Here is a 12,198-nt window from a genome sequence, read left to right on the forward strand (position 1 = left end):
ACAATCGTGGTCCGTAAAACTTGAAATTTTTTATACTAAAACTTTTCTCATAAATCATTCCGGTATTTGTTAAAACCGCAATAAATTTCGATCAGTTTTTGAGTTTATCGTAGACAGTCAGATAGACGCAGCGGAGGACTTGTTTTTATAATAATATATAAAAGTATGTATGCTCTCGACTTTTATCTAGAACTCAAACGTATATCTCACATCGTTTATAAGGTACCACGAAATATATTTTCATCAAACTCGTAACATATAGCTTAGATATGTATCCGTGGCTTTCTAATGATAAAGAAATTCTACACTTTATTCTACACCATATATATTAATACAATAAGTTATTATTTAATTATAATAAAAAAAAGCCTTTTATTTCTTACAGCAGAACAAGAAGTTGAATTACTTAAGTTTACTTACAAACTAGTGTTAGTTTTGTTAGTAAATTTGTATACTTAATTTAGTTGTGTTAGTTTTTCCTACTTTTAAATTATTATTCTTCTGCAAAAACTCCTCTATAGGTGAATGCCTCCTGCAAAGAGAGCCAGTCCTCTCTCGATTGAGCTACTTGGATCCAGATGGGACCAGCTGTTTTTTTTATTTCGTCTTCCCAGCTAGCCACAGGTCTACCTCTCTTTCTTTTTCCCTGTGGGCCCGCCCATGTGGTTACCGTTTTCGTCCATCTCTTGTCACGTAGCCGCGCCATGTCCGGCCCGGATTATTTAATTATTACATTTTAAATAAAACTCACAAATTATATTAGAGTTGCTGACACTTTTGAACGTTTTAATTTAGACTATGTATATATAGTGTAGGCAAGGACTTATCTAATGATAAGCTTCAGGTTAGACGCTTAAGCAATTAACAAATTGGAATTTAACTGAACCGGCAACGCACTTGCGAGCCTTCTGGCAATGTGAGTGTCCATGGGCAGTGGTGTCACTTAAAATCAACTAAGACTGCTGCTCGTACTTCTTACTATTGATTTACTGTCACGAATTGTGTCATTATTAAAATGAAACTCAAACTTCATATAGCTAACTTCCGTAGCGGTGTATTTGCGATCATATTTTATGTAGGCGGTTAAATGTATATTTCTTTGAGTTTAAAATATTTAGTAAAGGCTTTACTCCAATGGCTTATTTTTACAATTCTAACACATAATGTCATGTAGCTTTGTTTAAATAATGTTTAGATGCGATAAAACTTTGTAAATTGTTCAATATTTAATTAGACTTAAAGCTATTTGACACTATGAATGTTATTAAGAGTAATCTGTATGATAATGGCGTTAAAGCATAATCAAACTTAAAATCAAAATAACTATACATATTACTATAGGTAACGTAAAAGTGTACTTGTATCTGGACTTACTATAAGTAACAGATAATATTATATTAAATCTATTCTAAATTTACATTTACTACCAGTTCGTAATTCAACAATGTGTAATTCTGTAATTTCATTTGGGAGTTTTTTATAAAACGAACAAACAATTTCCATATAAATATATCTTCTGGAGCCTGGTTTAGGCGAACGCTAAGATTAGTTCTGTTTCGTACTGGTAAAAGTCATTATTTGTTTTAAAATCAATTATATTTTGTTGAACATACAACATGGCTTCAAGAAGATTTTGTCCAAATGTTGTCAATTTATTTCTTAAATTTATTCCGTACCAACTTCCGTCGGAAAACGCAAACAATGGGGAACAGCTCGCCTCTGCAGGGAACATTAAAGATAAAGGAACTTGTAAATAATCATTAATCTATCAATAAAATTATTGCATATTATTTAACAGTCATATAACAAAACAGTCACAGATTAATCGAATTGTAGTCACACTATGCTTATAAATGCCTTCGTTTATCTAATACTAAAATTATTTTAGAATTAAATTGAGTCGAATATTAATTTTAAACGAAAAAAATATATGTGTTATTCAAGAATTATAATAATTAACATGTAAATAACTTGAATTTGACGTTTGTTGGCGTGTTTATAGGAATGGTACGTTATAGAAGTGCGCCATTTTGATTAGAGAACCGTTTTGGCGGGTTCTCAAAATTTTGAATGTTCAATTTGATTTTTTAAACATTAAAAACCAACCATTTGTACAGAGTCATAAGTCACTAACAATCTGAAATGGTTTTTAATATGTTATCAAGTAGCTCAAATAAAATGAATTACCGACTAAAACATAACTAGGACGGGACTAACAACACGAAAATAAAAATACGCTTTACATACATACTTTTATTTACATAGTTTACAATAATTTTGTTATTTTAGTACACACACATTCAGAATACACTTACGGACTAGATAACTATTCGTTATAATCTTTATGACAAAGTATCTTTAATACTTTAGGTATCCTTCGATAACCTACTCCAAAATATTGGTTTAGATTTAGGTGCAATAACATTGAATTTATGATCACTGTAATCCATGATAATGGTCATACAAGGAATAATTCAAAAATTAATTTATCCAAATACTTCTTTACTCTATTTATATCTCTGCCTTGTTGCTTAGCATTTTAGTATGAGCTGCATCATCAGTCTTTTCTTTAAACCGTCCATTGTTAAAGTAATCCTCAATTTCCTGTAGGGTTCGATCTTTTGTTTCGGGTAAGATAAAATACAGCACAAGTAATGCAAGGCCCATTAATGTTCCAAAGAAAAAGAAGGTACCATACACTTTGATGCTTGTAAGCAAGTACGGCGTCACTTGCAATGGAAACAGTAAAATTAGGGACATAATAAAGCCTGCAGCTAAAGATCCAGCAGCTCTGTGAGGTAGTGGGAATACCTCTCCCAGTAAGGCCAAAGGTATAGGAGTGCACCCTAAATTAGCTAAGATAAAGTACAGTACGAATAAAGAAATAGGTATCCAAGTCCGAGATATGATCCATCCTCTATCTGCTACAAATAGGTATGAACATACTGTCATCAATACTACGTATGCAGCGGCACCAGTACCCAACAGCAGTGTTCTTCGCTTCATTAATTTAACAAGTACAGAAGAGAACAATGCGCTAGATGTGATTATGATATCAATTGCTAAAGTGTAATAGAATGAGTTGGATTTAGAACCAGTAACTTCTGTTATGATTTGAAGGGCGTAAGCCGGAAAGATATGTCTACCACATGTTTCTAATAGAGCAGAACTAAATATAATGATAACTAATGGCTTAACGAAATCTCGACGGGTGAACTTCTGGAAAAAATTACGAAGCTCCATCTTTAGTGAGGTTTTCACAGATTTCTCTGCTACTCTCTCTTTCTGCGCGCGGATCAACTCTTCAAATTCCAGCAGTGCTGCGTCATCTGTTCCTCGGAGCCATTCAAACGATTTGCTGCTTTCTTCATATTGGTTTTTGGATGCAAGCCAAGAGGGGCTTTCAGGCCAGGTCATGATAATAGCAAATGATAATAGGTGAGGTATAGTTGCGATCAGCGCAATTGTCCTCCAATGGTAGAAGTTCCCGAACATGTGAATGACCATATTACCAAAACAGACAGCTGCGGTCTTCAGATTGAGAAATGTTCCACGGTTGGTGGGGCTCGAGTATTCTCCGATGACAACAGCGCCTAAACATACAGTGGCACTTGCGGCGAAGCCTCCCAGAAGCCTACCAATAACAATTGTATAGACATTTTGAGCCAATGAAATTAAGACCCAGCCAAGTATACCAGGAATAAGGACGATAGCGTGGGCTTTCTTTCTTCCGATGACGTCCATGAGTATAGAAGAAACAGTGAAGCCTCCGAAACCCGATATTGCAATGCACGATGCTGAAATTTAGACATATTTAATTATCTATAACTTATCTAATTAGACAACAAAAGACAGTGAGCAGAGGCGATGAGAACTTGGAGAAACTGATCGTGGTGATTGAACACAGAAGGCAAGGCAGTATAAGTGTGTCACGGTATCTATTAGATCGAATTTAAAAAAAAATGTATTCTAACATTAATGTTTCTACGAGTCTATTTATGCAGGAAGGCGTACGTAACAACTAAAATGAAAATAATAAGAAAAGTAACATAAGCGGGTTATATTATTTGTTCTAACACCACGCGCGTCATGAATATGGTCTTAAATGGACGCAATCAGCTCGTACAAATTGAAAGTCCTACTTTAATAAATTAATAAATCTCAGTAATATAAATATTGTGACATAACAGAATTTGCTGAATACTACGGGTATTTAGCAAATTCTGTCCCTGTAGAAAATGAGATGGGGTCAAATCATTTCCTGAAAAAGAAGACTATTCTGACACGTAGAGTTAATAAGACGAACCGGTTTAAACGAGATGTATTCACAGGATGACAAATCTGTAGTGAGAAATTTGCCTGTAGTTTTTTTTAAATTCATGAATCGAAGTATTCTTTTCTCATTATGTTTTTTTGCCTATAAATGTCACAATTAATCTTGTGTTTCATTTCTCTTAAGTACCAATGCATCAGTGTGCCGAGCGTTCCTAAGCTTTTATAAATAAATTATTAAAGAGAAATCTCTTGATGTGGGTTTTAAACGACCTTGAGTGAGTCTCTTAAGCTAACACTTGTTGTTAAGTAGTTCAATTTATCCAAAGTATTATTAAATATTTTATTAAGATTTATGAATCATAATGAAAGATAACTCTGCAGATAGTTTAACATGAACAAATATAATGAGATAATTGAAGTTGTATTAGATAATGAGTGTGATTTTCGTTATTCTTAGCTAAAATAATAAGGTTTTTTACAGAATGATGCAAAAAAGCAGATGGCTCATCTAATGATAAGTGATACTGCCGCCCATGGACTCTCTCAATACCAGGGTGCTAACGGCTGCGTACTCCATCTGAGGCCGAATTTACTGTTACTCTTAGATTTTCCATATCATTCATATTTAAAAAAAGAGCAGAGAATAAGCAGGAAAAACGAAGAGATCCAGAAAGTTTAGACACACTTATTGTGTAGTGTTAGTACACAAACTTTAGAAATTAAGAGTGGGACTGTAGAAGAAGAGAAAAGCAGAACAGGTGTTGCAACATTCAACCTTTGAGAACTGGCAGTAAATGTAAAATTAGAAGCATTTAATATGTATTTCTTTATTGACGTTCATAAGTGTACATAGTTTTACCTAAATGAATTAAATTTTGATTATCTGATGTCGTGTGTTTAAGGTTCGGTTGTGGATTAATACTCGTAGTTTCGACTTTCGGGATAAACATAGAAGCGTTGACGAGTCTAGGTTTATTTAATAAAGATAGGGCTGATTTAGTTTTATATTCGCACCTCGCCGTTCCATAAGCCTTTTATGTAGGTACTGTTGTCAAATAATAGATTGGACTTTATGTACGGCAGTATTCATTTATACTTTTTTCATCCTTAACCACTTTGTCAATCTTACATTACATTAAAATGTCAGTGTTACAAACACGTCATTGTCAAGTTGTGTTGTTTTGTCATAAATAAAGTTTTTATTTATTTTATTTATTTATTATTATTATTTAAGTAGGTAAAGCTGCTCACGACACAGTGAATCCAAATTAATGTCCTGTTCATTATGTTTAATAAAGTTTTTGATATGACAACGATCTAATGAATCAATGAACGCCGGCTGAACGCACGAAAAAGCATGACTTGTTGCGGCGTTTCCCTCATTGTACGCTTGCATCCATCTCTATTCCACTTCCACAAGTAAATTTATCAAATTAGATTTCATTTGACCATATATGTAGTTTAGTTAATAAAAATGATTCAATTTAATATATAAATGTAATCATTGCATTGATATTTTGTTATGAAAATGGCACGTCAAACTTCTTTCCAATCAAGTGTTACTTCTAATATAAAAATAAGGATTTATTTTATTGATTGATCTGATATATTGTTTAAAATCGTCGTAATGATAACCTATTTGTCGAGAATCATATCTGTTGAATCCGCAGTGTTATAAAAGATAACTAAGCCGATTGGAGGATTTATTTTTTATAAGAAAAAACTTATGGGCGTCCTATAATTAAATAAAATTTAAAATTAAAAGGACGTACTTTTGTAGTCTATCGCAAGCTCTAATATCTAATATTAAACGTATTTTCAAGAGCTGTCAAACAGTTTCTTCCGGATGAAGTTTGACATATGTGCCAGCGATCAAAATTTCTGTCTTTAGATACGACTGAGATCCTCATCTTCATCTGTGTTATGTGCCTACATTCAAATAAAATCTAGGATGTTCTAGCCGGTATATAAACCGTTGCCCAATAGCTCGACACTGGTCTAAATAATCATTATCATTTATTTAGATATGTATTTTTAATCCCACCCGGGATTTGAACCCGAGGCCTCTTAAGTCAGACATTTTGAACTGAATACCTGTACAGAATACCTACCAATCCAAGACGCTGTATGTATGTCTATCTTGATATCTGAATCTGGTGCCTGCAGCGCTGGTAGAAGACAGGACGTGTAACTCAAGACCATACCCTGTCCCAGCATATTTAGAAGGACTCCAAGGACTGCCCATGTCTGTGGATTACATATTATATTGTATATATTATACATTTTTTTTATAGAACAGGGGGCAAACGGGCAGGAGGCCCACCTGATGTTAAGTGATACCGCCGCCCTCACTCTCAATGCCCAGGCTCGCGAGTGCGTTGCCGGCCTTTTAAGAATGGGTACGCTCTTTTCTTCTTCTTAGGACGAATGATCTTTCAACATCAATATTTAAACCATAACTATATTTTCACTGTTAACGAATGGTATCCTTCAAGGTATAGGCAGATATAGTTATATTTAAGGGTAGATAACAAGACAAGTAATCATTAATTATAATATTAATCAATAGAAACAGATAGATAGAATGCAGTTCACTATAAGCCTTATGCGTACTATTATGTTATTTATATATTCGTAAGTACTACTATTATATAACGTAAACACGAAAAACCACAAATAAAGCTATATTAATTAATTTAATGCAACATGATTTATTTATTAAAAAAAAAATACTAAAACGTAAGTACTGTTGATACAAGTTTAAAATCAAATTTAATGTGAAAAATCATATTATATATTATTGTTAGATTTATCTGTTTAAAAAGACTGATATAAATTTAAAATCAATCATTTCTAAAGTAAAAAATCCAAGTTTAGCAATGTTAATAAATACCTGTCTTATTAAAGGCCCCATCATCTATCACAACATGTATGTCTCACAGTAAACACATAATATTATAACATAATCAAGCAACATAGGTTTATAACTGAGATTAGCGCTATCTTAAACATATTTATTTTATTAACAGATATTATGCATGTAAATTGTCTCAACAAAGTTAATAGCTTCAATTGTATTAGGTACTATTATAGTTGTCATCTACAAATAACAGTTGTGGGTACCACGGCACAGTTAACATTACCTCTGTATTTTTATTTAAAATTAAAATAGAATTGGTGGGTAAAAAGGGTTGTAAAACGGGAACTACCTATGATATTTTAAGCAACATTTTTACACAACAAATGTGAAAAATTTATACAGTGCATTAAATAGTAATTAGTTAGCGGTGATCAAACAATTTGCTATCCGCCATACCGCGTTGCACATTTCTCGTTCGGTTATGGTTAAACATCATAATAATTATTGCAAAAAACTGACCAAGTATAGTGAAGTGAAATATAATAGAACTTTAAACTAAAACCTAAACACTGTTTAAGATAAATCATAATATCATATTATGTGTTATATATGATTTATTTGCTACCTAAATAATTAGTCGATTGGCACTTGCGATAAGTCGGGGGGAACATCGTGCTCATTGAGGCTTCCGGATCGAATCTGCGGCTCCTCATACCTACGAAGTTTACTTTTTATTTTATTTTTATTTTTTACCTGTAAACAACAATGAAAGACCAATTTCAGATGTTGTTTGAAAAAATGAGAATTGAAATGAAGGAACAGAATAAAAAATTGGAAGAATCGTTAACTAACAAAATAATAAATAAAATTGATGAGAAGTTAAAACCTATCTGAGTAGAAAATCAAAACCTAAAATTAAAAGTCTCAACCTTAGAAAAAGAAATCAAACATTTAAGAAGAGAAAAATAGGAAACAATTTAGTCATTTTTGACGTGAAAGAGAAGGAACGTAGAAGTAGATTTAAATATAACACTCGAAAAAACAGAGGTAAATAAAATATACCGTATCGGAAAACCGAAAAAACAGGAAGGAAAACCAAGGCCGATTAAATATCCTTCGTTAATAGTTGGAAAAATAGGAAATTTTAAAAAATAAGAGAAAGTTCAAGCTATTGATTATTTCTGAAGACTTTTCCAAAGAAATATCCATCCATTATAAATATCAATTTCCATCTTTCAATAAAAATATTACATTTTATTTGTCAGTTATATAAGAAAACGGTCACAGATATATGTCTTCGTTTATCTAATACTAAAACTGTTTTAGAATTTAGTCGAATATTAATTTTAAACGAAATATAATGTATATGTTATTCAAGAATGATGATAATTAACATGTAAATAACTTGAATGGCGTGCTTATAGGAAAACTACGTTATAGAAGTGCGTCATTAAGATTAGAGGACCGTTTTGGCGGTTTCTCAAAATTTTGAATGTTCAATTTGATTTTTTAAACATTAAAAACCATCCATTTGTACAGATTTTAAAGTCACTAACAATCTGAAATGGTTTTTAATATTTTGTCAAGTAGCTCAAATAAATTGAATGAGGGACTAAATCATAACTAGAACGGGATTACATCAAGAAAATAAAAATTCGCTTTTACAATAATTTTGTTATTTTAGTACACACACATTCAGTATACACTTACGGCCAAGATAACTATTCGTTATAATCTTTATGACAAAGTATCTTTAATACGTTTAGGTATCCTTCGATAACCTACTCCAAAATGTTGGTTTAGATTTAGGTGCAAATTATTACAATAACATTGAATTTATGTTCACAGTAATCCATGATAATGGTCAAACAAGGAAAAGTTCAAAAATTAATTTATCAAAATACTTCTTTACACTAGTTATATCTCTGCCTTGTTGCTTAGCATTTTAGTATGAGCTGCATCATCAGTCTTTTCTTTAAACCGTCCATTGTTAAAGTAATCCTCAATTTCCTGTAGGGTTCGATCTTTTGTTTCGGGTAAGATAAAATATAGCACAAGTAATGCAAGGCCCATTAATGTTCCAAAGAAAAAGAAGGTACCATGCACTTTGATGCTTGTAAGCAAGTACGGCGTCACTTGCATTGGAAATAGTAAAGTTAGGGGCATAATAAAGCCTGCAGCGAAAGATCCAGCAGCTCTGTGAGGTAGTGGGAATACCTCTCCCAATAAGGCCAAAGGTATAGGCGTGCACCCTAAATTAGCTAAGATGAAGTACAGTACGAATAGAGAAATTGGTATCCAAGTCCGAGATGTGATCCAACCTTTATCAGCTACAAATAGGTATGAACATACTGTCATCAACACTACGTATGCAGCGGCTCCAGTACCCAACAGCAGTGTTCTTCGCTTCATTAATTTAACAAGTACAGAAGATAACAATGCGCTAGATGTGATAATGATATCAATTGCTAAAGTGTAATAGAATGAATTGGATTTAGTGCCAGTAACTTCTGTTATGATTTGAAAGGCGAAAGCTGGAAAGATATGTCTACCACATGTTTCTAGTAGAGCAGCACTAAATATAATGATTGCTAATGGCTTAACGAAATCTCGACGGGTGAACTTCTGGAAAAAATTACGAATCTTCATCTTTAGTGATGTTTTCACAGGTTTCTCTGCTACTCTCTCTTTCTGCGCGTGGATTAACTCTTCAAATTCCAGCCGTGCTGCGTCATCTGTTCCTCGGAGCCATTCAAACGATTTGCTGCTTTCTTCATATTGGTTTTTGGATGCAAGCCAAGAGGGGCTTTCAGGCCAGGTCATGATAATACCAAATGATAATAGATGAGGTATAGTTGCGATCAGCGCAATTGTTCTCCAATGGTAGAAGTTCCCGAACATGTGAATGACCATATTACCAAAACAGACAGCTGCGGTCTTCAGATTGAGGAATGTTCCACGGTTAGTGGGGCTCGAGTATTCTCCGATGACAACAGCGCCTAAACATATAGTGGCACTTACGGCGAAGCCTCCCAGAAGCCTACCAATAACAATTGTATAGACATTTTGAGCCAATGAAATTAATACCCAGCCAAGTATACCAGGAATAAGGACGATAGCGTGGGCTTTCTTTCTTCCGATGACGTCCATGAGTAGAGAAGAAACAGTGAAGCCTCCGAAACCAGATATTGCAATGCACGATGCTGAAATTTGGACATATTTAATTATCAATAACTTATCTATCACAACATGTCGATTGTCCACATTTATTTACTACATGAGTCGTTTGCAAGCAATTGTAACAAAGTCCTTTCGACTGAGTAAAACCTCTTCTTTATTTAACAGTACGAAGTTTAAATTGCTTACAGAAAGTTATATAATGACTTTCTCCTCCTCATGCCTCCTGCTGATAGTGGACAAATCTTTGTTTTTAATTTATTTTATTATTCTTTATTACTCAAGATGTCATATGGAACATGGTGTATTGGTTGCAGCTCCTTAAAAACATTGTGTAAAAAATTATGGCGATTAAAAGAGTGGCGGAGAGTTTATTGTCAGTTCTTCTCTTCCGTTCTACGCCCTGGATTTGAGAATTGGCAATTAATGTAAAATTAGAATCATTTAATGTATATTTCTGTTTTTTTGACGTTCATATTAATGTACATTATGTTACCTATTTGAATAAATGATTTTTGATTAATTGATTGATTGATATATCGTTTAAACTCGTCGTAATGATAACTTATTTGACGAGAATCATATAGAGAATAATAATTTGAATCCGCAGTGTTATAATAGATAACTAGGCCGATTGGAGGTTTTATTTTTTATTGGAAAAAAATTATAGGCGTCCTATAACTATATAAAAATATATATTGAAGTTTGACATATGTGTCAGCGATCAAAATTTCTGTCTTTAGATACGACTGAGATCCTCATCTTCATCTGTGTTATGTGCCTACATTCAAATAAAATCTAGGATGTTCTAGCCGGTATATAAACTGTTGCCCAGTAGTTTACACAAGTCTCAATAATCACTATCATTTATTTACCCTACCCGGGATTTGAACCCGAGGCCTCTTGAGTCAGACATTTTGAACTGAATACCTGTACAGAATACCTACCGATCCAAGACGCTGTATGTGTGTCTATCTTGATATCTGAATCTGGTGCCTGCAGCGCTGGTAGAAGACAGGACGTGTAACTCAAGACCATACCCTGTCCCAGCATATTTAGAAGGACTCCAAGGACTGTCCATGTCTGTAAATTATATATTGCATATTATTGTATTGTATTGATTGACTGATCTTTAAACATCAATATTTAAACCATAACTATATTTTCACTGTTAACGAATTGTATCCTACAAGGTATAGGCAGATATAGTTACATTTAAAGGTAGATAACAAGACAAGTAATCATTAATTATAATATTAATCAATATATAACGTAAACACGAAAAACCACTAATAAAGCTATATTAATTGATTTAATGCAACAATATTTATTTATTTAAAAAAAATGCTAAAACTTAAGTACTGTTGGTACAAGTTTAAAATTGAATTAAATGTGAAAAAATATATTATATTATATTAGATTTACCTGTTTAAAAAACACTCTGAAATAAATTAAAAACAAATCATTTCTAAGTTCTAACGTAAATGCAAGCTAAGCAATGTTAATAAATACCTGTCTTATTAAAGGCCCCATCATCAATCACAACATGTATTTCTCACAGTAAACAGATAATATTATAACATAATCAAGCAACATAAGTTTATAACTGAGATATAGCGCTTAGATCTTAAATAAATTTATTTTATGCAAATGTTAAGTTAGTAGCTTCAATTGTAATAGTTGTCATGTACCTACAAATAACAAAACCGTTACAAAAAACCCTTACAATCAGCATCGTTATGAAAAACGCAAAAAGACATTAAACAAAGGATAAATAAATTGTGATTAAGAGCGTAGGCAAGTCACTTAAACTTTGGTAAGACTAAAAAAAATTATGAGATGCTAAATTGGCGCCATCACACGGTCAATCTTATAATTAATCAGAT

The 12,198-nt window shown here is 32.8% G+C and overlaps 2 protein-coding genes across 2 annotated transcripts; both read right to left on the reverse strand.

Annotated features, from left to right (window-relative positions):
* Nucleotides 1-2,276: 2,276 nt before the first annotated feature.
* Nucleotides 2,277-7,268, reverse strand: LOC111002377 (facilitated trehalose transporter Tret1-like). The gene is made up of 3 exons (XM_045632120.1): nucleotides 7,169-7,268; nucleotides 6,387-6,522; nucleotides 2,277-3,797 (listed from the first exon to the last, which is right to left on the reverse strand). The coding sequence occupies exons 1-3, from the start codon at nucleotides 7,190-7,192 to the stop codon at nucleotides 2,512-2,514; spliced, it is 1,446 nt and encodes a 481-aa protein (XP_045488076.1). The 5' UTR covers nucleotides 7,193-7,268; the 3' UTR covers nucleotides 2,277-2,511.
* Nucleotides 7,269-8,794: 1,526 nt separating this feature from the next.
* Nucleotides 8,795-11,955, reverse strand: LOC123689957 (facilitated trehalose transporter Tret1-like). The gene is made up of 3 exons (XM_045632121.1): nucleotides 11,825-11,955; nucleotides 11,260-11,395; nucleotides 8,795-10,338 (listed from the first exon to the last, which is right to left on the reverse strand). The coding sequence occupies exons 1-3, from the start codon at nucleotides 11,846-11,848 to the stop codon at nucleotides 9,053-9,055; spliced, it is 1,446 nt and encodes a 481-aa protein (XP_045488077.1). The 5' UTR covers nucleotides 11,849-11,955; the 3' UTR covers nucleotides 8,795-9,052.
* Between the last annotated feature and the right edge of the window lie 243 nt (nucleotides 11,956-12,198).

Source organism: Pieris rapae, chromosome 18 (genome assembly GCF_905147795.1).
Source record: "Pieris rapae chromosome 18, ilPieRapa1.1, whole genome shotgun sequence".
Classification (NCBI taxonomy): Eukaryota; Metazoa; Arthropoda; class Insecta; order Lepidoptera; family Pieridae; genus Pieris; species Pieris rapae.

Bases quoted from the DNA above. Each gene is read 5' to 3' on its own strand.
- LOC111002377 (XM_045632120.1), bottom strand. From the start codon at position 7,192: ATGATGGGGCCTTTAATAAGACAG. The intron at 6,523-7,168 runs GTATTTATTAAC...TGTAATCCACAG, and splicing joins TGGGGCCTTTAATAAGACAG to ACATGGGCAGTCCTTGGAGT. The intron at 3,798-6,386 runs GTAGGTATTCTG...TCTAAATTTCAG, and splicing joins ACATACAGCGTCTTGGATTG to CATCGTGCATTGCAATATCG.
- LOC123689957 (XM_045632121.1), bottom strand. From the start codon at position 11,848: ATGATGGGGCCTTTAATAAGACAG. The intron at 11,396-11,824 runs GTATTTATTAAC...TATAATTTACAG, and splicing joins TGGGGCCTTTAATAAGACAG to ACATGGACAGTCCTTGGAGT. The intron at 10,339-11,259 runs GTAGGTATTCTG...TCCAAATTTCAG, and splicing joins ACATACAGCGTCTTGGATCG to CATCGTGCATTGCAATATCT.